General features: G+C 36.5%; 2 protein-coding genes across 2 annotated transcripts; both read left to right on the top strand.

The window, feature by feature from the left end:
• Nucleotides 1-253: 253 nt before the first annotated feature.
• On the top strand, nucleotides 254-8,461 carry LOC139980311 (fibrinogen-like protein A). The gene is made up of 6 exons (XM_071991880.1): nucleotides 254-363; nucleotides 1,216-1,284; nucleotides 2,021-2,187; nucleotides 4,417-4,719; nucleotides 6,552-6,819; nucleotides 7,659-8,461. Exons 1-6 carry the CDS (start codon nucleotides 291-293, stop codon nucleotides 7,925-7,927), a joined length of 1,149 nt encoding a protein of 382 aa, XP_071847981.1. The 5' UTR covers nucleotides 254-290; the 3' UTR covers nucleotides 7,928-8,461.
• Nucleotides 8,462-13,690: 5,229 nt separating this feature from the next.
• Nucleotides 13,691-20,571, top strand: LOC139979697 (melatonin receptor type 1B-B-like). The gene has a single exon (XM_071990734.1). The coding sequence runs from the start codon at nucleotides 15,732-15,734 to the stop codon at nucleotides 16,845-16,847; it is 1,116 nt and encodes a 371-aa protein (XP_071846835.1). The 5' UTR covers nucleotides 13,691-15,731; the 3' UTR covers nucleotides 16,848-20,571.
• The last annotated feature ends 6,291 nt before the right edge of the window (nucleotides 20,572-26,862 follow it).

The raw sequence follows: 26,862 nt of genomic DNA, 5'->3' as shown, positions 1-26,862 counted from the left end.
CAAACGGTGAAGTCACTTGTTCTTTCAGAGTCTTTTCAGAGAGAAACAGAAAATAAAGGCAAATACAAAGAATATTAATAAATTGAAGGATGTATCAGATAGGTGTGTACTGTCTTTCAAAAGTCATTAACGATTTTTCATTTCCGTCAGCAATATGCTTACTTTTCTTAGAGTATAGCTCAATCTCAAAACTCTTACTCAGCTAATATTTCTCTACCTGTTGCGTTTTTGAAACATTGGAAGATTTTGTCATTTTTGATCGGGATAGACTCTTCTGAATGGTTTGAAAAATGGCACTGTGTGTGCGGACTATGGAAGGGATATATCTCATACTTATTCTCCTCGGTGGTTGTTGCTGCAAAGGTAAGCCAATATCAATTATTTATAAATGGCGGTCATTACAGTCAATAGTGTATCACCCTCGCCTATACTATTAGGACGGGTTCGAAAATCTGGGACAAGAGGCTTACTAGTTGAAAACATCTTACTAGTAACAAGTCCCACTGATCTATAATTTTCTCCTTTTGTGTGTGGGGGGGGGGGGGGGTAGAGGGCTGTTTATGTTCGACAATATGCACACTTTTTGTTCCTCATATGAACAAGAGAAGGCTCTCTTAATTTTAATTATGAACTTGTTTAAGTAAACGCACCAATAGCTGAATGATTTTTTTATTCTAAGACATTTGAAGTTCTTAAAATGGTTATAAGAATTTCTACATAACAGTAGAATAATAAGAGTTTTATTCAACCCCCTCCCCCCCCCCCCCCAGTGAGCCCATAGTTCGATCACAACTATGCTTCTTCATTAATTCATCTGTCATGTTAACTGACTTGTACCAGAAAAGCATTAAACGGCATTCATTTCAACACCAATAGTACAAGTTTACAAACATCAGTTTGAATGTAAATGAAACTAAAACTCATTATCATTATCGTTTCTATATGCGGGGCGTCATAGATTATTGGTCAACATATAGTCTCATCTATCTTCCTCATATATATTTTACCAACTGAAGTGAATTGTGTCGTATCTCAGCAACGCAGGAGTAATGAGGGCGGGGGTGTGGGGGGGGGGGGAAGGGTCGGAGGGGTAATGCACAAATGAGCTTATGAGTTACATGAAGAAATATTTAAATAAAACCGACGGATGTATTTGTAATGAATTCATGTCTTTTGTCGCAATGGTAACAACTGATACGCCCTTCTCTTATACAGGACAAGATACGGAGGATAAAGTGAAAGGCTATTTTAAATGTACTCCTAAGAAAACGGTTGCTTCGCAAGGTAAGGCATACGAAAGGCCATAAACATTTACACATATTTTTGCCATTTTCTCCGAAGCTATTGTCATGAAACATAATTATATGCAGCATGGCACAATTTTGAAAGATGTTTCGTGTTTATTTATCTTAACTAGGCTTAACGAAAATGAAGACAGAAACATGTATACGTACTCTGTAATCTATACAGACGTTCAAGACTACTGGTTTTACAAGACCTTAATATGTGAAAGACAAAAATTATGAAAGAATCGGATTTTCTGTTCAGGAGAAATTGTTTTATAAGTTGCAATCAATTCTGCTAAAAATCGTTCTCGAATTTAAAAACTTAAAGCAGCAATTAGCGCATCTGAGGATGATATGAATTAATCCTTGACAATTTTCAAAACAAGACGTATAACTTTTTCTTTTATTCGGGATATCTAGATGTGTTAATGTTTTTTTTTTTCCCTATACCAACAAACTTTAACTCACAACGATATATACTCACCGATATAGATTCATTTAACCAATCGGAATCTAGGATCAACTATCGATTAAACTGTTGGGGAGGAGAATTTACTGTAAAATGATCATGGCGGGAAAACAGTACAGTGCATACTGAAAGCATAGTTTACCAAGAAGTTAAACTGCAAAATATTTTCGTTTTAAAGGTAAATAATAGCAATGATCAACAACAGTTGGTCAGATATGGAACTTGTGAGTAAGATATTACTGTGCTTCATTTTCTTTAACTCAAGATCATACAACCGGGTATGACAGCACCTCCACCCAGATTAACACGGTTACTAACACCACAACTGTTTGTGAACAAGGTATGGAGTTCTGTTACAATGGAACTGACTTTGGCTGTGGGACGCCTGACCATTGTGCATGTAATCTAACAAGTACCAATAAAATCATCTCGGTGAGTCAAAACTATTGTATTTGATAAAGTCATACATATTGCCCTAATTTATTGGCTAACGTTATGAAACAGGCAATGACTAAGGACGAGTCATTTCGAAAGAATGAAACAGATTTCTTGGAAATCATTTGATATGCTGTGATGTTCGAACAATAACATACCCATCTTTTCTATGACGGAATTGACAAACTAACTATATATGTAATACTTGAATATTAGCGGGATGACTTCAGTCAAGAATATAACTTTATTAATTAATTTCTAGAAAAGAACTTCATCAAGTCCCAGAACTGATATAAAACAAACCGTATATCATTGCTGGAAAATTGATGAGAATAAACATCTTGAAAGGAATGTTATGAAAGGTTGCTTGAAATCATGTTATTTGTAATTGTAACCATTTTCTAAGATTTTATTCATTCACTAAATTACAGTAAATTTGTATAAGTTCACTTAATAAACCTCAAATATACCCCCTTACCATTTCTGCATGTTCACTATGGTAACATACTTTGTTCAAGAAGTTAATCCTTGACTTCTGTTCATAACAACATTCTATAATAACCTAGAAGTCACATTCAATTTATTTTAAAAGCACCTATATGTGATTTATATTTGGTATACATGGAGTTATATTATCTTCATAACCAAATTATCAAAGTAAGGTTTCATATTTAGATTGTCAACATCTGTGGAGAAGAACATCTAGTTTGATTCGCGTCTCGTATGGGGCTACTCTAACATGTCAAAATAACGTTAAAAAAATTAGCATACAGGGAGTATGTGAAACAATAACAAATACTGGATTCAGTTCCTGGAATTGCAAATCTGACCAACAAATTTGGGTTTTTATGATATCAACACTCCGTTTCAGCTTGCAAGTTTAACATACACGAGTCTCGAATTCAATCAATCAGCTATTACTTCCTTCAAGGCATGACACTTTCAGCATTTTATTCGGTCGACGTGTACAGAATATTAATAATAATAAAAATATATATATATTAAATTTAATTTCCAGTAACATTTAGGAACCGGAGTATACGAACCAATTTCAGCCATTTATGTTAGTACCTGCACAAATTGGACCAAATTTGGTCCGTTGATCTCTATTTGTAAAATTGACCTTTGAAATGTCACATGCAGTTTATTTAACTGTAAACTTGCATACTTTTGAATCCAATGCAAGGACGTAGCCAGGGGGGCAGGGGGAGCGACCGCCCCCCTTTCAGTGTCGAAAATATGTTTAAAAACTGATGTTTTTTAGCATGGTATTTTGTCAGTGCTCTTTTGATCTTGAATACTGTCGTCAGCTCCGTTAACTCGATTGTAATCGTAGTAACATTCAGGCCTACTGATTCAGCTACTTACTTTGTTTGGCAGATGCAATTAGCTAAATTTAGCCTATAGCCTATTACAACCTATACAGTTGGCCACCGCGTAATAAAATACATATTGCCTACCTAACCGCACTCGATGGCGTGTCGCGAACCGTATGCACAACGACGTCGACAACGTTCCTTCTCATCCTTTTTATGATTTGTCCTAAGTTGTTGCACGAACAGCATGTTATGAAGCTAAGCTATAAATCGTACGTGATACGCACTTCCTATAAATAATTATTATGCTAATACACTGCGATAACGATATTTGTTTTTAGGCCACTCCACATCTGGCTGTCTTACAAAATATGAAAGTTTATATTGTCCATCAGTTAAGTTCGTCAAATTTAGTAAAGTCCAAACATTGGACAATAAACAAGAATCATCCTACTGGAAAAATTGTAAAAGAGCACAATTTTTGTCTTCCTGATATATTATGTAAAAGAACATATAACAAAATCTCCTGATAATATGATATCATATGATAATGATGAAAATTGCAAAACATTGCACCAGTTCGCTTCTAAGAACCTTCAAATGTTCACAAATATCTTAATGATGATGATAATGACGATGACGATGGCGATGGCGATGGCGATGGCGATGGCGATGGCGATGACGATGACGATGACGATGACGATGACGATGACGATGACGATGACGACGAAGACGATGACGATGGCGATGGCGATGACGATGACGATAAGATGATTATTATTAGTATTATTATTATAATACCATAAATATTTTGGGATATTATTATTGTTGTTATTGTTATTATTGTTGTTATTGTTATTATTATTGTTGTTGTTATTATTATTATTATTATTATTCGCACTCCGTACAGGATGGTGGATTTTATGTCAACCCTGGTTGTACAAGAATGACTCACTGTATCAAAGGCAATGTCACGTGGGATGACGAATACAGTTGCAGCCCCAATGCACAGTGTGAGGAACAAGACAATGTTCATCAATGTTACTGCAAGGCTGGTTACCATGGTGATGGCCAGACCTGCGAGTTCCTCGACTGTAACGGTGTTTATGATAGTGGACATAATACCAGTGGTATCTACACTATTAAACCAACCAACTGGCCTGGATCACCATTTACAGTTTATTGTAACATGAATGACGGAGAAGGATGGACTGTAAGTAAAGCAAACAATTTCTAGGTTTACTTTTAAATATCAATTTCAAGTTGTTTTTTTATTCTTGAATAAACTAGTCAGTTAGACGAATAAACGTGTCTGTTTAAAAAAAAACTTTTATATCATATCAATGATGGGAAGCAGATTAATTGTGTTTACAAATAATGAAAAACAAAAATGACAACTAATCCCTATTTTCTACCCTTTATCTATCCTCTCCTCTCCAAGTGTAACATATATTATTCGATACTTCAAAGTCATAAATTATGAGTTGAATTGTTCTCATGTAGTGGCTCTACAATACCTTTTGTATTTCAACCTCTATCAATCTTTTCTTATCCTGTTTACTTTGACATTTTTTACATTGATTGTGAAGCGGATCACATAAAGCACGTTGGTTTCACGTCATGCTAATAGTATAAACCAGAATGCAAAAATCCTTCGTGGTTTCGATGATGTAACATGAGCAGTTTTCATCATGAATCTGACGTACTGTATTGTGAGGGTGTACATGTTTACAAAGATTTCACAATTTGACCTCTGATGACCCCAAATGACCTTTGACTTCAACCAAAAACAATGGTTTTCTTGCACTTTATGTGGTACTTCTACACACAAAGTATGAATTTGGTCCAACCTTCCCTTCTTGAGATATCGTGTTTACAAGGTTTTCACAATTTCATCCCTGGTGACCCCAAATGACCTTTGACCTCCACCAAAAACGGTATGCTTCTTTAACTCAGTGTGGTACTTCTACACACTAAATTTGAGTTCGGCCCATTCCTCCTTGAGATATCGTTTTTACGAGGTTTTCACAATTTGACCTCTGGTGACCTCAAATGACCTTTGACTTCAACCAAAAACAATGGTTTTCTTGTACTTTATGTGGTACTTCTACACACAAAGTATGAATTTGGTCCAACTTTCCCTTCTTGAGATATCGTGTTTACAAGGTTTTCACAATTTCATCCCTGGTGACCCCAAATGACCTTTGACCTCCAATTAAAAGGATAGGATTCTTTTACTTAATGTGGTACTTCTACACACTAACTATAAAGTTGGTCTGACCTTCCTTTCTTGAGATATGGTGTTTACAAGGTTTTCACAGTTTGACCCCTGGTGACCCCAAATGACCTTGATCTCCTCAAAAAACAATAGGCTTCTTGTACTTAATGTGGTACTTCTACACACGAAATATGAAATTGGTCTGATCTTCCCTTCTTGAGATTTCGTGTTTACATGCTGGGCGTCATAAACGCACTCACACACAAACACATACGCCATCACGCATGCAAACGTTACTATGATCATCGAAACCAAAAAGGGTGCTAAACCTTTCATATAATTAATTTAAATATACTTGTTTAGAGTTGAATGACGATATACGCTTTATAATAACTAATTAATCTAAGAAGTCAGTACGTGGAAATACCTATAAATATAAATCATTACTCAATATTAATTAACAAAATAAAGGTTTTTTTTATTGTTCATACATTTTGCTTGGATGGTTACACGAATCCCTGAAGTAGTTATTAACTATTGATTACTAAAGTAGTTTCGATTCAAGGGGTTGTACGAAAAGAAGGTACGTCCTTACAGCTGCAACTAATACGTTAAAATACTGAAACACAGATTTAATACAAGCCACTGAAAATGGTATTTTTATGTCAAATTTCGTGTGGTCTTCTTCCAATATAGTAATTATTTTCGTAAGCAATATCTTAGAGTTATTCGGTTTTTAAGTTTGTTCCTGCATTATAAGGCATCACGTAGTTTCTAATCTAGTCAGATTGTATATGTGTTTATTTTGTTCTTTATATATATTTCAGGTGTTCCAACGTCGTGTAAATGGTTCCGTTGATTTTTATCGTAACTGGACCAGCTATAAGGAAGGCTTTGGTAAGCTGGATCATGAGTTTTGGTTGGGTAATGACAAGCTGTTTTACCTCACCAATCAAAGTGAATATCAGCTCCGTATAGACCTGGTGGACAGTGAAGGAGCTCCATACTACGCTGAATATGACTTATTCCGAATCAACGATGAAAATGACAATTATCGACTCTCTGGACTGGGAAAATTCACAGGCACAACCAGCGGTGAGTTTAATATAAGACGCTGCAAAACTGTTGATTTGATCAATGTTAACACAGCCTGTGTTGGACATACATTTGATCTGGATATAAGTCATTATTACCAGTTTTCCGAATTAGGCACTTTCAACGGTACGAGCAAAGAGATCAAAAATGATTTTACTTCGTTACCTGCAGGGGAATGTTTGTAGACAGGTATTCCAACTATAGATAGATCGATCTACGCGATGCTAATTAGGCTCGACTATAACAGTATGCTAGTATGGTGGTAAACAAATACGATTTTGAAACTTTAGGTTAAGTTTGAACATCTGTAGACTCTAGATTCCTATTGGCAGACATTCTTTAGTCACGCCCCTTTCCCCCTGATATAGCCTTGTAAATGAGTTCAAATCGAGTGTTTATATTGTCGTCTGTCTTACAGATTTCCAAACTTACTGTATAGTGATGTGGAGGCTTAGCGAGTGAAGTGACTGGCAGGCCTGTCATTCAAAGATTTTTTTTTTGGGTAATATATAACGAAGAGATTACAGGATACGATGAAAGTTAAATGACCCAGTATATGTGTACAGCAACCTTGAAACATAATTATATATATATATACATGACATACACAATCAGGATTCTAATACTGAGGGCGTGCTAGCCAAACACTTAGTTGCCTTTTTAAATTTAATTATAAATTTCCACAAAGTATCACGCTTTAATTTAATGCTTACACAAATCAAAACATACTAAGACATAATAGAGGCCTTTACAATGTTCAGGTATTCTAAGCAATAAGCAATTTCAGTGTGATAGCATTGTTCTAATCTCTGCTGCTGTTGTTTATTCCTTCTTTGCAGAAGATGCGTTACGCTATCACTCTAGTACGCAGTTTAGTACTTACGATCGGGATAATGACAGAAGTGATATTAACTGTGCAAAGGAAAGACATGGTGCCTGGTGGTATCGCAATTGTTGTAAAATTAATCTCAATGGCAAATACGGCGTTGCAAACATCGAAGCTAGTCGTGGCTGTTGCGGTAGCAGAAACTCTGTTTGTTGGAATAAACTACCTGGCCCTGATCACAACATTAAATACACCGAGATGAAGATTCGAAAGATTCTGTAGAATCACAACATCATCTAAACAACGACAACAACAACTTGACACATACAAGACTACCAACTTCACGTCTCTTTAATACAAAATTCAGCATGTTTTCTATTTATTTCATACCAATGATAATTAATTCAAATTAACGTTTGAAATCAGTTTAGAACAGCCACTGTCGTATCCACCCGCATCGAAAATTTTAAATTCAAGCTTCGCAATTAACGACTGTTGACAGTTTCCTCGTGCCAATTTGTGTCTTCTAACCAATAATGCATACATCTAAGAGTTATTGTATATAGTATAAGCTGCTTAGGGATACTGCAGGGTTAGCAGTGGAACTATAATTATCCTGAAATTAGCCTGAATAATGTTTGTCACATCTCGGTGTTTTTTGTATGTACATGTTGTTCATCCTAGATGTCGTCTACACTACACATTGTTATAAAAATTATATATGTAACATTATTGAAATTTAAAACAGACTGCAGTTTGCATTCTGGTTCAAAACCCTAAGTATGATTATTACAATACTCAGTAAGTCAGTGTTCAGTCAGTCAGTGTTCAGTCAGTCAGTGTTCAGTCAGTGTTCAGTGTTCAGTTAGTGTTCAGTGTTCAGTTAGTGTTCAGTGTTCAGTCAGTGTTCAAAGCTCTCAAAACTTTATTTATGGAATCATTGATCGAATGCGTTACTCATAGAGTACAGATGAAACTTACGTGGATGCAAGAAAAGTTTACGAAGAGAAAATACCTGACCAAGGGAAGGTTACTAAGCTTATGGAGATAAACAAAATTGAAGAGAGACGGGAGGATTTGAAAAATTAAATGGTCATCCTATACACATGAATGAAAAATACTACCTATTACTGTTCACTGTAACTGAGATGTGAAGAATATCGAATGCCAAAAGTCATAATTCAGTATCAGTGGAAAAGGTTGAAGGTATAATTATAGGCATATGCTAACTCTGCATGTCTTCAGGGATTGGGGATGATTCCCATTTCAATCAGTGTGCAGCAGCAATGATAGGTCAATGAAACAACTTTTTAGTTTGAATGGAGAGAGCCCACAAATGTCTGTATTTATGGTTACATTTGTGTTTTTATGTGAAAAGTCAGCTATTGTGGCAAGACATTGGAGATGTTATTTGTAGTTTTCAGTCATTCTTTGTTTTGGTCATTCTTGTTATTTATTAGCCATTCATTTTCATTATTCTTTTTTATTCCTTCGAAGCGCAAAAAGTTTCTTCATAAACTTTCGTTTTTAATTTGATGGTAATATTTAATTTCCATTCATCACCCGTAAGGTAGTGTCGTAATAATGGGTCTGACAAAGCTGTTTGCACTTTTTAAACTTCCTGGTCCATGCAGTAAAGCCCCATAATGCAATTGATTTAATCCAACTTCAGGAAACCAAGTCATCTTTAACATTGGTGATAGGTAGCCTGCAATCACACCATCAAATTGATGCACTCCTTTCCAAAATTTAAACAAAAGTTACGTGCAAGGGCGTAGGAACCGGGGGGCTGGGGGCTGGGGGCGCCAGCCCCTCCGGAAAAAATATGGGGGCGGAAGTATCATTCCGCCCCCCCCCCCCCGCTCCGCAAGTCAAAAAACCCCTTTTTCATTTCCAAATGAGAAAAAAATCTCATTTGGAGCACCAAATTGCATCTAAGGCCAGGTGAAAATGCAAAATCATTTACAAAATGGAGTGGGATGTTGAAGTGTGCTATATTGCACCAAATTGCATCTGAGGCCACCTGGAAATGCAAAAAAATTACCCCCTCCCCTTAGACCCCTCCCCCAGGCCGGCCATCAATCTTCAGCCCCCCCACTCAAAATTACCTTCCTACGCCACTGGTTACGTGTTTCATTTGTTAAAAGTTATATTGACCTTTAAACTGGCCATATGTTCAGAATTCCGGACTAATTACCATCACCTGGCCCTGTTGACCATTGGTGATAGGTATAGCCTGCAATCACATCATTACATTATCATGAAGATGACAAAAGAGTTTTGCAGCTGTGGATATTCCTCAAAGGATCTGTTCCATTTTTCATTCTCTGATTGGGTATTATACTTGCCATGCAAAATTATCGTAGAATTATGCAAGGGCTAGGTATATATGTGCTTTAGGGTCAAATTGTGCACTCCCAAATTTGTTTTAAACTTCATTTTTAACCTGAAACATAAAATTCTTGCTGCAGTCTGCAATTGCCTCTTGTATAATGCATCACATGTCTCCTTTATACCCTTTCACTTATGGAACATGCACAGCGTGTGTTGAGAATTCTTAGTCTTCTAACCTGGTTATTGTTACCCAGAATATTATGTTGGTTATCATTGATTTGACTAACAGCGTTTAAATGTAGATTAATTTCATTCTCCTTGTACTTGTTCTTATTGTTTCACGTCAAAAATATACTCAGTTAAACAGGTAAAATTACACATATCTTTCCTCTTAATTTGAGTGTTCTTACTCCTCTTCAGAACTCATTTTTGCAATCTTATGAAGAAAAAAAACGTGTACGATTTGGGACAAATGCATAACAGAAAGATGTTAGTAAGTGTGCAATCTCTCTTCCCAAACTGTGAACATACTAATAACATCCAAATGTCGAAGAACTTTCTTCAGTCAATGTAAAGATGACAATACTGTTCCAGACATACGCCACCATAACGTCTCTATGGGTTTACTGTCAGGGCAGAGAGCAAAGGACTTCTGTGTGGTTTTCTCAAACCCGCCAATTCCGGATCAGAAAAATAAATGTTTGCAGTTGTAACTTTGACAAATCTTATTTCATATGCAAAAGCTGCAGAAAGATTACATTGTACGTTTATTACAAGCGAAAAAAATATATATTAAGAAATTATGAACGAATTTTCGGAATTATTCAACATTTTACAAAATACACCACATCCACAACGTATTGTGAAAATTCATCCCTAAACCTAATCAAGTACCCCCCCCCCCCCCCACACACACACATACACACATTTGGAAAAAGAGTAGTGTCGAGGCTCTATTTGGTTAGGGCTTACACATCTCAGGATGCATATCATCAAGGTAACTTGCGTGAGGACTCCAAAGAACAACCACTGATTTATTTTGATGCCTTCATCACTTTAGCCACCACTCACATGGGACCTATTCTAAGTCTGACAATACATGCGCATGTGTGAGGTCCTGAAAATATAATTAAAGTGGTTTGTCTTGCCATCCTTCTTTCAAATTTCATAGAAATGTATTCTCGTAGACCTCATTTGAACTGACACAGTCCCATTGGAAGTGTGTCACGGGTGGCATTACACGTCATTGGTGGTTTAACATGCTGGCGTATGACGACTTTTGGCCAAATTTGCGCTAAGCTCACTATACGAACTCGGATCTGGACTGTACCTAATTATTTAGTTATTTAAATTATTAATAATGGCGTATTAGGAAATGCAAAATTTTTTGGCATGACTCCCAGGACGGCAAGTCGAGAACTAACATGCAGTCGCGGCGGATAGCTTCCTTCGCCTATATGTCCGGGGACAGTTTGGGACATCGTTCCTATAGGCCTATATCTGAGGCCCAATAGAAACATGCGATCAAGATGCGATTTCCTATTACCAAAATATCAACTTCAAATCTTTTTTTTTGATAATCATTTATGTATATTTTATGTTTTTTTTTTTTTCAATACATTATTTTTCATTATTGTGTTTTTCTTTCTCTCTCTGTCGACGGTTTATTTCTTGTTGAAACACGCACCTTAGATCACCAAGTATTCTTTAAAATCAATTAACGAATGTCGCCATCACTTATGAAGATCTATTAAAAACATCTATGCAAAATATCGGTCAACTGCAAAAAGAACAGTTCCAAACAAATCTTAATATCAATAAACATGTAAAAACATACAGAATTATCTCAATCAATAACGGTTAATCCTCAAAAGTGCAGGTCGTAAAAGTAACGACCAAATAATTCGTTCAATTTCTTTTCTTATAAGATTTTTTTTTTTTTACGACAGTGATTGACAGAAGCTAGTTTTACGGTTAGGCAGCCAGCACTCATGCTGTGAGTACACTAGTCATTTATAATGGCCGTGACCCTGCTGTATCTATAAAGCATAGTGAGATTATAGACATTGACCTAGAATGACCTACAGGCAGAGTGGCACATGACCTGTGGTATATAAATGACCGCTAGCAATTATCGTGGTTTTCGCAAGAGAGACAGAGGGAGAGTTCTTTGCAAATGAGCTTAGCTTTTCTTTCTTTTATAGAAGAGTTTGTTGCTGCAACTTTTGTCCTAGTTCAGTTACTTTATATATGGAGGTCGGTTTTGGAATCAAGTGTCTCGAAAAGTTGTGAATATTGGCCGTCGCCAAGTAGCAAAGTTGCATGTCGTATAGGGTTTTAAGTTGATAATACTCTGACCAAGCAGTGACCTACTCGGACCTTTAAAGTTGGAAGAGGGGGGGGGGAGGGGGATTAACAAAAATCCTCTGCCTGACTAAGCTAAGAGCAAGAACCTGTATGAAATGTTCAGAGACGGATCCAGGATTTGTAAAGGAGAGAATGTGGTCCTGGTGTCCTTTCAGCAGACTCCCATAATTAGGTGGGGTGGGGACAGAGGGGGTATGACAGAAAAATTTAGGAGTGAAACGGTCTTGGACCATAATTAGGTCTAAACGCAAGGTTTGTGTTAAAGAATACTTTTTTTGTTTCTTTGTGTGAAGTTGAAAAGAGGGGAGTACACACTCCACCGTCGCACCGTCTGGATCAACCACTGAGTGGTCATATTCTTGCCCGATTGAATATTAACAAAAATAATACAAAAACAAACGACTGAATGATTTTACCGACTGACGATGCATGGGGGTGTGAGGTGACGCTCCTTACCTCAGCCAAATTGATCGTTGTTTGGCCAAGGATTTATTTTCTATGGGTGACTTGACGAAAATGACATTGCATTGGGGTATACGGTACTTTGAAACAAAGGACGGGATGGAACTTTAAACAGATGACATGTTTATGTTGTCGCTTCCTCTTTCGGTCTCTGTAAATATATGCAATACTCGTATTAAGTCCTGATCCATAGTGTATGTGACGTACTCACGGTGGAACACTCCCAACCCACCCCCACCCGCCCCATTTACACACCAAGCTCCCTCTTAACCCCCCCCGCCCCCCCCCCCCCATAATGCAGCATTTATTACTTTCACGTACCATATACCATCACCACACACTTTAAGTATACGTCATATGCATTCTGGCAGTCATGTTGACTTGTGTGTACACAATTTCAGAATTAAGTTCCTCTCAAATTTCCGTAAAATATAATCCTATTCGTATGTCAATAAGAAACAACTTGTTGGTTATAATTCTTTCTTTCTATTTTTATTCTATCATCGTTATTCAACCTGAGGACATATCCTATTCATGTAACAAAAGAGAACATTCAGTTTTCATCACGTTTTGAATCCAATATTTTAGTGCCCGAAACCAACCAAATGCCATGCAGTCAATAATAGGATTTAATTTTCTTGTCAATACAGACAAGTACGATATAATATAACCCCGTCTATGGCCATAGGGCGATATATCGGCATATCGATCGTTCTAGAGATGAAGCAGGTTATAAATTGATAAAGACCCCTACTGTTCCTATATTCTCTTGTTTATTGTTCACCATTTTCATACAATTGACGGTGTTATATGTCATTATCCATAAATATATATGTGGATGATCACAGGAGGCGGAATATCGGTATGGCGCCACTGACGGTGTCAGCTAACCTAGGACTGAGCATTATGTATCAACTAGAAGCAACAAGTGTCCAAATCCAACAGGCAAACAGACGCGAGTTAGAGCCAGTTCCGCAAAGACGAGATCAATTTCATTCTAATTGTAGAGTCGACTTCGTCGACAATATTTCTGTGAATTTTGACAAGGATACTCGACAGTGCAATTTTCTCTCACTTTTTTTTATTCAAGTTCTAAACCTGGACGCGTTTATAAAAAATACAAAATTTTATAGTGTTTTTGTGTGTACGTCACATTGTTTGCTTCCGAGGATTCTGCTAAACTATTGGCTATCATGATTTTGATGATAGTAGGCCTACCTTAACAGTTGATTCTACGTTGTAATTATGTTTTCATGGAGAGCTATAACTTCCTAAATGAAAAAAAAGGAAGTTTATTGTGAATTCCTGCAAAGATATAATATATCATTTAAAATAATATGTATCATTGCCGATATATAACAGCTTTTTTAAAAGAGGATAGGGAAAGAACCATCGATACCATTGTTGTCTGGACAGATTGACTCAATTCGTTTCTTTTTAAAGTCAATCGATGTTTACTCTTTGACATTTTACCTCCGGAATATTGACATTTCATTTAATCTCTCGGCAACATCGACCAAATGAATTGACATTTAACTAAAAACATTTATTGACTTCAATCGCTTTCGAAGTCCTACACGTGATGTACCAAGAATTTAACTTTTTGCATCTTTCAATTTATGTCTTATTTTTTTTCAATTTTGAAATGAAAATATTTTGATTACGAGCCGAATATGGACTTTTTGGATTTGATGGTATACAGAGGAAGAACGTTTGATTACTAAAATTAACTCTTTGGAGTATTTTTTCTCTCTCTCGGATCAACACGAATAAACGTGCCTGTGTCTAGGTTTTTCCCGTTTCTTCCATTTATCGCTGTATAGCCCTCGGGCGTAAAAGGTGATCGCGGTGAACCAAGAAAATAAACCCAACACAACATACATGTCACAGAGTTCTTTTGAATTGAATTTCGTTCATCGTTGGTATGCTCTGTTTTGTTTAAATCTATCCTTTATATACTTCATGCACTTATTGATGTAGACTGTTATTCTCTATAGCTTTCCCCGGAAATATACTTCTGTTTATAACTGCTGTAAAGCTGTACTCAATTTTGACCTTGTTAATTAAACAAGAAGAAAGTCAGCGATCTGTCACGCCTACTAAATTGTTTCTGAATCATAATTTGCCCAAAGGATATAAAATATTGATTTCCAGGAGAATGAGGTCAGTGCTAATGGCGTGTAGAGAGCCTAGGACCTGATATTTGATAGTCTGTGACTACATTTTCACACTCTTTCTCTCTCTATCTTTTCTATTATGGAGGAACAATAAGGGGATTATAACTCTTTTTGTTTTGGTATTGTAGCTTTCTCGGTCAAATTCACGCCCACCCACATGAAGAGTCGTTGGAGGTGTGTTCTTAGTCAGTTAGTTGGTGCAATGACCTGGTGCAGTCCAGACGACTGCGAAGACGAAATTTGGATATATGCTGGTGAAGGCATACTATTCTTAAAGCGAGATTTACTGCTATTCATATAACGTGCTTATTTTTTTTATAATCAGATGGATGGAACCTTACGCTACGGGGCCAGCTTGATTTTTTATGGTAAATCATTTTTAGGTCCTTTTTTATTCGAACTGAAAGAGAGACAATCTTGTCAATAACTTTGACGAGGTCACTTAGAATTTGCAAACTTAATTTAACATTTGGAAATGACAGCATTCCCTCGTTTACATATTATCAGCATTTCTTTTCCCGGATGAACAAGATTTTTACGTCGGAAAATTAATACAAAAGTGACCTACTTTCATTTCAAGTAGATTTGAATTAAAGAGCAAATGACCGTGGATTATTTGATCCGTATTTGTATCTTATAATACAAATCTAACTAGCAAATGACTGATTGATTGTTAAACTCACCGACTGGATAGTACAAACAAGTTTTTTTAATTCCTTTTTAGCATAAAATATAAGAATATAGAGATGGCAAATAACTTGACATCATCATGGTCAAGTTCGGTGGGTCACGTGACTCTGCCAACCAACCCGGATGATGGCAGCGGTCAGTTTGAACCCTCACCGAAAGAATGGGAATTTAAATTCGACGATGAACGCCAGCGTATCATATTAGCTTGTATTTTTTGTCTCATTGCTTTCATCGGAACATTTGGAAATAGTCTCGTCGTTTTAGCCGTTTTGTTCAGTCGCAAGTTGCGTACAACGACGAATGTTTTCGTGGTGAGTTTAGCGGCGGCTGATTTGTTGACATGTATGTTTCTACCATTCAATGTCGTCTCTATACTGAGTTTCGAAGAATGGCCTATCCACGACTGTATCTGTGTGATAGCTGCTGTGGTGATGTACACATGTGTCGGATGCAGCGTCTACACGCTCGCTGCTATAGCGTTGAATCGATACACTCTTATAACCCGTAGTCTTCACGTCTACAGGCGTTTCTTTAGCACACCCAAGACCATCTTTATGGTAGCGATCACGTGGTTATTGCCTCTCTTCTACTCGCTGATTCCAGTAATGTTCGGTCTTGGTGAGCTAGGCTATGATTCTAAGTACAGCACATGTACACATAAAACGAGCCATCCACTTTCAGACTATTACAGCATCGTACAAGCGGTAGTGATTTACCCAGTTCCGCTCGCCATTATCACGTTATGTTACGCTAGTGTGTTCATGTATGTTCGGAACCACGCTAAAAGTATTACAGAAGGCCCCGATAACTCAACGTCGTCACATACCAGCCACAGTCAAAAACGGCGGGAAAGTGCTCTACCGAATCGTTCTACAAGTGTTATATCCAGACGACAGATTCAGATCACGCAGAATCTATTTTACGTAGTCTGCGCATTCGTTATTTGCATAACGCCTTATTGTCTCAGCCTGATCGTTCCACGCAGTGAACCAGTGATCCCGTGGGCGGGCGCATTAATCTTAGTGAACTCCTGTATCAATCCACTCATCTACGGAACAAAGCACCCACAGTTTAAGCGGGTCATGGGATCAATTTTGACATGCCGATTACATAACATTCCTGAGCCTGCGCACTTTTTACGCGCAACGCAGAGCAGATTTACACCAAGATAATCGAGAGAATGCCGATTCCAAGACATTCCTTTTCATTTATTATTGTTAATTTTTGGTGGGCTTAAAACATCCAACAGTTTCCATGGAGGTAAATATGTACATACATTATGCTTTTTCAGAAATTGCAGATAAGATATCCGTATGTTTTATGACGTTTTATGGATATAACCATTGACCTGGTTTTAGCGAGACCCGCATCGATAATCAATGAAGTTGATGAAGTATAGACAAATAAATAAACAGATGGTCTTTGTGTGAATTAACGAAATATTTCTGGAAGACTTTACGGAGGAATTTTTTTCTTCAATTTAAAAGGAAGACATTGATTGTGTGACGAATTTAATAAATTTTGCACATTATATTTTATAAATTCGATGTAATGGGACTGGGGTTGAGGTTGGATCGGGTTCTTTGGTTTTCAGGTTCTACCATAGGTGATGTTTTTCTTCAAACCTTTTTATATTTGTTGGGGCAGTTCAACTTGTTTAACAGCACAAGGCTTAAACTGATAATGCAAAGGCACGCTATATTTTGCAACACACACTCTGTTTTATAGATGTTCAGTGTGAGGAATTTCTCACATAGGCTAACTTTGAATATTCAGCAGTCCGACGAGCCTTTCTTGTGGAATAATATAACGTTTGACTTTAATATCGTTACATTTTCAAGATAACTATATTACACATTTAAACGTTGTTACAACTTACTATACTGAACTTACGGTGTATACGTTATAAAGTAACTGTTGTAAATTAATGTTGTCACAAGGTACATATGAACTTAGTAACGCTGTTTGAACGTGTGTTAAACGTTACTGTTTAAAATAAGGCAACATAATTATCAACGCTAACAAATGTGGAATATTTACCTAGATTTCATCCATACGAAACGCGATTTCAATCCATAGGTTACATTTATTTGCCAATCTAGATAAGTAAATAATTTTCAACGGTTTAGATTGGAATCAAAGTCAATCCTTTAGACTGATTTTTCATTTATAAATTTAATAAGGGAATATTGTATTGTTTCTGCTCGAGATATGCGACAAACTAATATCGATACACTGAAGTCCAGATTAATATAAAAAAGATCAACCTTATTCTGATGTATCTATCAATTTATTTCTTTTTATCGTCAGTAATTGTATTTACATTAAGCATTCTCAACATTTAGGGCACATGTATAAGCAAACATGAATATCTCTCAGAGGCCTAGACATCCAGGTCGGGTTCAACCTTGTACAACCTCAGCACCGTGTCCAAATTTTGAATTCTTCATATAGCTCATATTTTCCCGGTTTCCCAAATTAACCCCTCCTCCACCCCACCCCCCCCCGCCCATAACCCCGTGGTTGTAACCCTCTTTCGGCGTTATTACAGTGCATATTATTGAAATGTTTAACAAACGAAACACAAAAGGAAAGAAGAAAAAACAGAAAAGAAAGTCCTAATGCTATTGACCTTTCATACACTTCGTTTCATGCAGCGGTCAAGGTCAAATGAAATATGTCACCAAATTTTTAGCGTGTCACAGTTTTCATAAATTCTTTTTATAGAGTACATATTAATTCTGGGACAATCCTCTAAATGAATGCCAGATATCAAAGAGGATTAGGTTAGACGAATTTTCTTTGTTTTAGTGTGGAAGCCTTTTCGAATTCTGCAGTTAGAAACAAAACTTATTTGACCATGGTCGCAAAATCTCGCAAAAAAAAAAGGGTCGGTGGTGGGGGGAGGGGGGCAATAATCGATGGATAACTACAAGACTATTGAAATAGCGCTACACATGTTAAACAAGACAGAGGTTGAATTTATGGGGATACTGGCGGGCGAAATTTGCTAAATCTTGCCATATGCATGTACCTTCTTGAGAGCCACATTATCTTTGCAGGCTAATTTGTTAGTGCTAAGAAAATTCTAGAAGAGGGCGGTGCCCCTTCACTTGATACGCTCCTGGGAATCGCTTGCTGTTATTTATTATGTAGGTATAATACTAGCTGAATTAAATGAAGAAAAGTTTACGAGAAATGATCTGGTTTGTACTGGTATGATAGTGGTATAGGCTACGTATATATGAATATACTATCGAACTTCTTACTTGTTGTTCGTTTTATCATAAAGATATGTTTTTATTTTTGTTGCGCACATCGCTGTGACTATATTTAGGGAAATTTTCTTCTTTCCGTTTCAAAAATCGTTCTTTCTTCTCATACCTCACCGTCCTTTTTCCGTTAAACTAAGGCATCATTTTGTTCCTATGAAAATCCCACCTTTTGGCGGCAAATGCTTAATTGTTCTTGTAAACCTTTGATTAAAGAGCGTTGATCAAAAGACAAACAATTAGTTAAAGGATGGAAACGTCACATGATTACAATAGCTTCGATGTATCACAACCCACATTTTTCTCATCAACATAAGTATAGCAAACAGTCTCCAATTTGTTAAACATTCTAAAGTTAAGTTTTATGATTGTGCTACGTGGCGCCATTTGAAGTAACATTCGGGCAAAAAAATATAATAATAATAATAAAATTATTAATTATTATTTTAAAATAAAATTTTTTTTGGTTAATGACAGTATGTGTAAAATTAATTAATTTTTACGTTCGGCGTTTTAAATTGCATTTAACATCTATCATAGTTTAAACCCACAGGAAGCCTTGTAATAGTTTTGACGAGTGGTTGACGCATTCAATAACTTATTATGTTTTATAGACAATTAATGAACGGAAACTTTTATGGCTCATTTTATGGACTTTATTTGTTGATGTTTTTTTCAAAATTAATCGTAACACTCTAAGGGTCTGTCGTTACTACAATGTCAAGTATATGGGAAATTTTAAATTTTGATGAATTTCTGCTGCTAAAGGACTTATAAAATTAATAAGATGGTTTAAATGATAATTTTGTTAGCATGTGAGAAGAGAATTAATTTATCATTTCATGCATTCAAATCTCCACATCTAGGTAACGTGTGTCATTGTGTTTTAAAGTAGGCCTTCAAACGAAGTTTGCAAATTCGTGTTCCGGGGGGGGGTGGGGTCCAGGATATTAAAATGAAGGCAGTGTGACCCCTCGTGTCATTGAAGTCATATGTGAAGTATAGTTAGGCTAGCAATTAGATATAATATTAGCTTCCCTGAAGGTTTTAATTTCTTGTTTGAGGTTGTAAAGAGGGGGGGGGGGGGGGGTGTACACTCCTCATTCCTCATGGATCCGCGCCTGTGTTCATCCTGAGCAGGGATTTTGAAGTTTGATTTACTCTGACAGTGTACCTATATAAGGACTTATGCGAACATTATGTTTTATGCTATGTTCTGCTGTGTTATGCTATATCATCACTGTTGCAAAATACCGTTTGAAATATTTTAACGAATTCGTCGTTAGAACTTAATTAAAATTCATATTGTTCCGTTCCTCATACATAACATCTAAGTCATATTTTACCTTAAGACTATAAATTATGCCATTTTTTGTTGTTGCTATATGATATGCTTTTTTAGGGCGTAAGTTTAATAGTATTATAATAATACGTCATTATATGGCAGTCGTGGGACAACTCAACTCGCATATTTGTTAAGTCGTAAAATTCCAATTTCCTCTACAATTAAGTGTACAAAGATGCATATCTTACTGACATAGTAACGTGTATTTGCTATATAGCCAAGCTATTTGATTTTACATTGCAACTTTTCAATAAAAGAAGTCAGACATTTTGAAAATGAGTTCACAGATTCAGCACGAATTATATAGTTTCAATTTACTATTATGAAAATGGGAAAACTAACGTTTATTCCATATCAACACCCCCACACCCATCATATGACCTCTTGGTACGGTGCTGTAGCCCCGACCCACCCCGCCCCCCCCACACCCTCCCTTTTTGTTTTTGTTTTTGTCAAGTCTACGTGAGTGAATCCAAAGAGAAAAGTTGTATGGGACTGCTGCAGATTAAAGATCAGTTTCCCTGGGACTGTTTAAGGAAAAATTCAAAGGGACATGAATACAATCCCTTTGTCACATTATGATTGTATTCAAAATTTAAAAGTGGTAATATATAGCGGGAATGCGTAAAATTCAAGGCGCCTGAACGTGGACAGATCACCAAAATGCTCGCGTCACTCTAGATGTGTTCTGCGCGAATGTATATAAAGAAAAAAATTAATCCAGCAAAAGTCCATTTAAGGTCACGTTCTTTTTAAGAAAAGGTTAACTTTATAAATTGCATAAGACACACTCAATAGTTCAAATATTCAAGAACAAGATGAGATGTCCACAGGTATATAGTTCAACTCCATAATAGAAGGGTTGAAAGCTGAACAGAATTTTCTTTCCATTTTCACGGATTTCAATCAATTGAAGAAAGGAGGCTACGTACTATCAAGGTTATGAACTAGAATATATCATATCGACTATTAACAGGAAAGACAGGGTATAAAAAAAAACAGGACATGTTTCCTTCGATCCAAATAAACTTGCATCGAACACTATGAAATATGGTACATACTCTTCAAGTCGTCTTGCAAATGTAAACACTTAACGTTATATTTAATACGTATAAGACTCACTTGAGGGTCTCTGACATTATATGGTAATTACAAATTTTTAGCTCAAAATGACGCCAAACATGTTAATCCGACTATAAAACAAACTTACGGTATTTCTTGAACTATATATAGTACAGTGATCGGGGCCTTGTAGTATACCGGTACATATTACAAGACACATAAAAGTGCAAGGGAAAACAGAAAAGTCACAGACGTTACGCAAATGCTGCGACCCGCGACTGTCTTGGCCATATGTTCGTTGTTGACGATCATTTGGAAGATTGGGTAGAAATAGAAATGAAAAAAAAAAAATATTCAGAGATCTGAAAGAACGGAATGTGTGAAGCACCATTTTGCGTGGAATTTTGGTTAATGTTGGAAACGATTTGATTGATAATTGAATCCATAACAAAAACATTTGTGAGAGTAAAAACAAGAAAGTTTCGTTCCACATATGAAAACTTTTTGAGAAAAAAAGTCCGATTTACGTACACTGATAATGTTATTGGAAAATGTTATTTTCAATATTACTGTCACTGAAATTAACATTAATAACGCGGAAAAGTATTCTTATTTCTGCTCATATTTCTCATAATAGCACATATTTGAATCAACAAGCCCAGCTTGACGAAATCTTCGAGGGAAGAAAAAATTGATATTTTGAGGTGAATATAGTTATTACTGACTCGTATAAAATCTGATTAATTTGATTTAAAGTGATCGACGTTCTTCTTGTCTGTAGAAAGCCTTCGCATGATTTGTTTTTTCGCTCTTAACCCGAATACTTCAGAAGAACATGCTGTGCGTCGGAGCCCATTAATAAAATGTTTTTTTATTGTCAATAAATTAAAAACTATTTAAAGCAAAATATTTAACGAAAAACAGAAACTGCCAAAGAGAGCACGAATCAAACATTTTATGAAATTATTTTACAGATAATTAAATTTCATATCCACATAAAATAGAACAATTGCAAAAAAATTGAATGAAAAAATAAAAAATATTTCATTTGATGAAATAGAGTTGTAAACGATTTCTTTAAGGCAATGTGCGTGCCACGCGTTTTGTAATTGATGCGTAATGACTTTTTTTAGCATATATTTGTATTTTTTTGTATTTTTGTATTATTTCTGGGCGTGGGTGGGGGGGGGGCGAGTGTTTTCATATCCGTACAGAGCAGTTCACTCCCATGGAAAATGTTTTTATTATGATTATTTTCATGGGGACGAGCATTTGTTTTATGTTTATGACCCCCCCCCCCCACCCCACCCCCTTGTTTTTGGTAATCGTTAGCCAAATAGTTCTTTCAACCTTCTTCAATTTCGTCTATGGTTGTAAAAAAGTCGACCTTCCAATAAACAGTCAGTATATGTATAGACTAAAAATAAATAAGAGAGAAATATATGCATTAACCTTAACTAATTCTATACATGCAAAAGTTCAAAACCAGAAAACCTTCCTCCTGTACTGCAGGTGCCTCATCATAGACTACTTACATTGGTGTCAATATATTCGAGTTTAATATGGGTCTATGGAGGCGCTTATGTTGCGACCCACTGCCCCTTTATAATCCCTTGCGCACTATATGTCGGTTTTCGCCGTCGCTTTTATTCCATACTATACCGGTAATCGATTAAACAGATTCAAATCATTCTGTTTGTGTTATAAAGGACGTTGTTTGCAGTGTATTTTCCTGTCGCACGCTTCGTGCGTTAATAATCGGAGTGAATTGTGACGTAATACAGATGTCATCAAGATATATAACATGATTGACCGTCAGCAACGGTTTATTCCACACAAGATTCATGAAAAGTTGAGCAAATCCGTCACTTAATAAAAGGACATATGAATAGATTTCAGATGGCAAAAAAACCAAGTTTGTACATAAACATTTTTGATATTCGAAAAAAGGATTATGCATTTCATTAACGTACGTAATGTTCCAACACGGGTTCCCCTTACCACTGCAGCCTCCCATTAAAAGGGGTGGTTTGATATTGCACTTTCGTAATAAAATAATAGCTTCGAGTCGCGGATCCAGGGGGTGTGGGAGCTGTGATATATCCCCCCCCCCCAGATTCTGTTTGTTTCAACCTTACACACAAAAAAACAAAATTAAAAGTAGCCTTGTTTCAACTAAAGCAGCTGGTTTGATTGTTTTACTTAACAAAGGTTGCGGAGAGAGTAATGTCACGGGCGGGACCCCTTTTTGAGCCTTCATTATCGCTATGTTATGTTAATGAAAATAAAATATATTTTCATTCCATGTTCCTCCTGTCCCCATTAATGAATCTGGGGCCCAGGGATTGTAGACCCCTGAACCACCTACCTTCCACCCCCATGTCATCAGCCTGTTACTGAAATTACATATATATTTTTAAAAACAGAAATAAATCAAGTGATTACAGTGCAACCACGTAACATTTGAACACTGTCTTGTATCTTTCCCATTCAGCAACTAACAACTATGTTATATTATTATCTGCTTAAACTGTCATGGATCACTACCTACCCCCTCTACCCCCCCCCCCCCACCTCTACCTCCCACCCCGATTACTGTATGCGAACTTAGATTTAGACATTGGAACACATTCTTCATAATTTATCAAGATCTTTTATGATATTCACATCCACATTTAATCTAGTCTCGAGTGTATACAGGATATGCATGAGAAAGACGGTGCGTAATACTCGCAAACATCCCCATTAAGTCGAACCAGCGTAAAATGTAGACAACTTTATACAACTCGGCCCAACCAGCAATTATTTGGGAATGACACGCTACAGACTTCTTTATGCACCAAACTGAAATTGTTCAACATTTAACTACCCACATATAGTTATTAAAACTGAACTGAACTAAAACCAAACTTAACAACATAAAGGGTCACAAAAAAACTAGTACTTTTATCAATTTCATTTTTTATTAGCAAACTTGAATCAGCAAGCACAGCTTGACGTTGTAAATTTTGAGGTGAAAATCAATTTCCAGCTAGACAATTCGTAATTTCTGATTAGTTTGGGGATTCCTTAACGCCACAAACGTAATAACAAAGTGACTCTTTCTTGTTGTATTGTACAACGTCTGAGATTCTTTTTTTTTTAAACTAGCCTAACTTCACCGAATACTTCAAAAGAACATGCTGTGCGTCTGAGCCCCTTAATTAATAAAATGGTTATATTGTCCATAAAATACTAAACAAAAGAAAGCACTTAAAGACAAACAGAAACAAATAAATGGTTGAGTTTCTCTCTCTATAGCCCTGACAAACGAAACCGTGAAATCATGTTCTGGGTGACCAAAGCGTAGACACCGGTAAAATCATTTCAAACATCAGTAGTTTTCGACCTCTTACGGTGTTCAGTCGCAACTACTAAGTTATAGCTTTCCGCTCAATTGTATGAATGTAAGGCTGGTCATAAAGTAGGGGGTCTGTTCTCTCCTACAATTACCAAGCCACACACCATCACCACCAGCCCCCCCCCCCCCGTCCCTGACACACTTTTCATCTTTCAACGTCCTCCACAATGATTCATTGGCTCAGTTTTCAGCTGTTGTAAAAACAACTAAGGAAAGAGACATTCCTTTTTAACACTTTGAGCGACCTTTTCGAGGAAGCCTGGAAGACAAAAGTCTACTTAAAATAACCAGAACAGAATCTTCATAATTATTATTATTATTATGCGGCCAACGATGTGGATTTGTGTCGAAACAGGTAGCTATAATATCTGCAAGACTTAGGTTATAACTTTTTGACCATTTTTATTCCTTCCTTAGTTTCCTCCTTTATTTTTTAGGTCAAAGTAGGACTCTCCTTTTTTCGTATTAGGTTTTTGAAACTCATAACATTACAATAGTCTATATAACCATATATAGAGATATTATTCACCCAAAAAAAAAAACTAAGACCACCGTTTTCATACTTCACTTTTTGTTTTTTAGGGGAACTGGGTGGGATTATCGGAAGTAATCTTAACCTAATACTAGGATTTAATCGTTTCTTTGTGAGGAATATCGAGGACTTAAGGAATTGTGTCCTCAAGAGGAGCCCGTCTACCAGGTAAATTGACGATCATTAGTTCAAATGGTTCCGTAATGATGACGAGACGAACCAGAATTTCAAGTGATGTTTCCCACGTGACAGAATTCTGACGACCTCCGTTAACATTTTTTTTTATGGCTCTGACACCTAAGACACTTCAGGAACTGCGCATGCGTGTATGGTTAGATTATTGTATGTATGTGTCTATGTTTAAGTATTGTTAATGAGATATATCGACGTCTCGACAGGGCACGTAAGTTCAACCATGGAGGTAAAAACAGAAAGCTGGTAGAGGAGGATCCACGATACTACAGAGAAAAGGGTATGACCCTGGGGTCGGAGTTGAAGCCGACTCCCGTGAAGGGGGTCCTTTCTCAGAAAAATATATATCTTAAACTGGAAATGGTGCATCCTAAAGCAATTTTATGCTATAAATTAGGTCTGTATAATTAAGTCTACACCGAAGGTTGTGTTGATAATTAATTGTGTGAGTGGTGTGTGTACACCCTCGCCTGAACCCCCCCCCCCCATCCCCAAGTTCCCTGAATCGGCGCCTGCTAGGAAACCAGCCCATTTTACACACTGAAATTCTGTTCAAGCCAAACAAATTTTAAGACGCATATGCTATACGGTATATACAAAGTCACTACAGGGATAGGAGTCATCCGCCATAGAATATGCCTTTCTCCCCAACATGTGCATTTGTCTTCTACCGACCCACTCACCCACCCACCCACTCACTCAACTCTCTAGTATAAATTACTTTTGAAAACTACTAGCAATATTTTAACCTGCTAAAATTTCATCCCAAGACTGGTGACATTTTAGGATGACGTCACCGTTCCTATCTGAGATCCATATGTCTCTTTCAAAGAAGACAAAAACATTAAAAAGAAAAGAAAAAAGAAGAGTCGCTTAAAGACAACCAGCCCCTTCGTATAACCACATAACTAAACCTTTGCTTTACAGTTGATAAAGAACGTTTTGTGGTACCGTACGAAAAAGAACGAAAATCCTAATGATTTCCTTGTCTGGAGTAAGGGAAAACATATTGAGTGGCGTTTTAGTCAGCCGAGGGACCTTTATATCTGTGCAACAATGAATGTATATAATATTCCTAATGAAAACACACACAAGATACATCTGGCGGTTGTCAGAAAGACAAACATGTTTGTTTTTCTAAAACATAGACAATTGACGGGGATATCGCTCTCTTACTCATCAATTTCCTTGAAATTCGTCCGAAAATTTGAAAGTGTAGGATTGATGAAAGATCTGGAATTCTAAGACTTAAAACTGATTGTTGAATGTTGTGTTGTGGTTTGGTTGTGGTTTGTGTGTCTTTATTTAACCTTTATTGGAACAAACAAAACTAAAGATAGTAATAACTCAATAATTAATATCAGTAATAATTAAACGGAATATT

This window comes from Apostichopus japonicus, chromosome 14 (genome assembly GCF_037975245.1).
Source record: "Apostichopus japonicus isolate 1M-3 chromosome 14, ASM3797524v1, whole genome shotgun sequence".
NCBI lineage: Eukaryota > Metazoa > Echinodermata > Holothuroidea > Aspidochirotida > Stichopodidae > Apostichopus > Apostichopus japonicus.
This window is presented reverse-complemented; position numbering and strand designations above follow the sequence as displayed.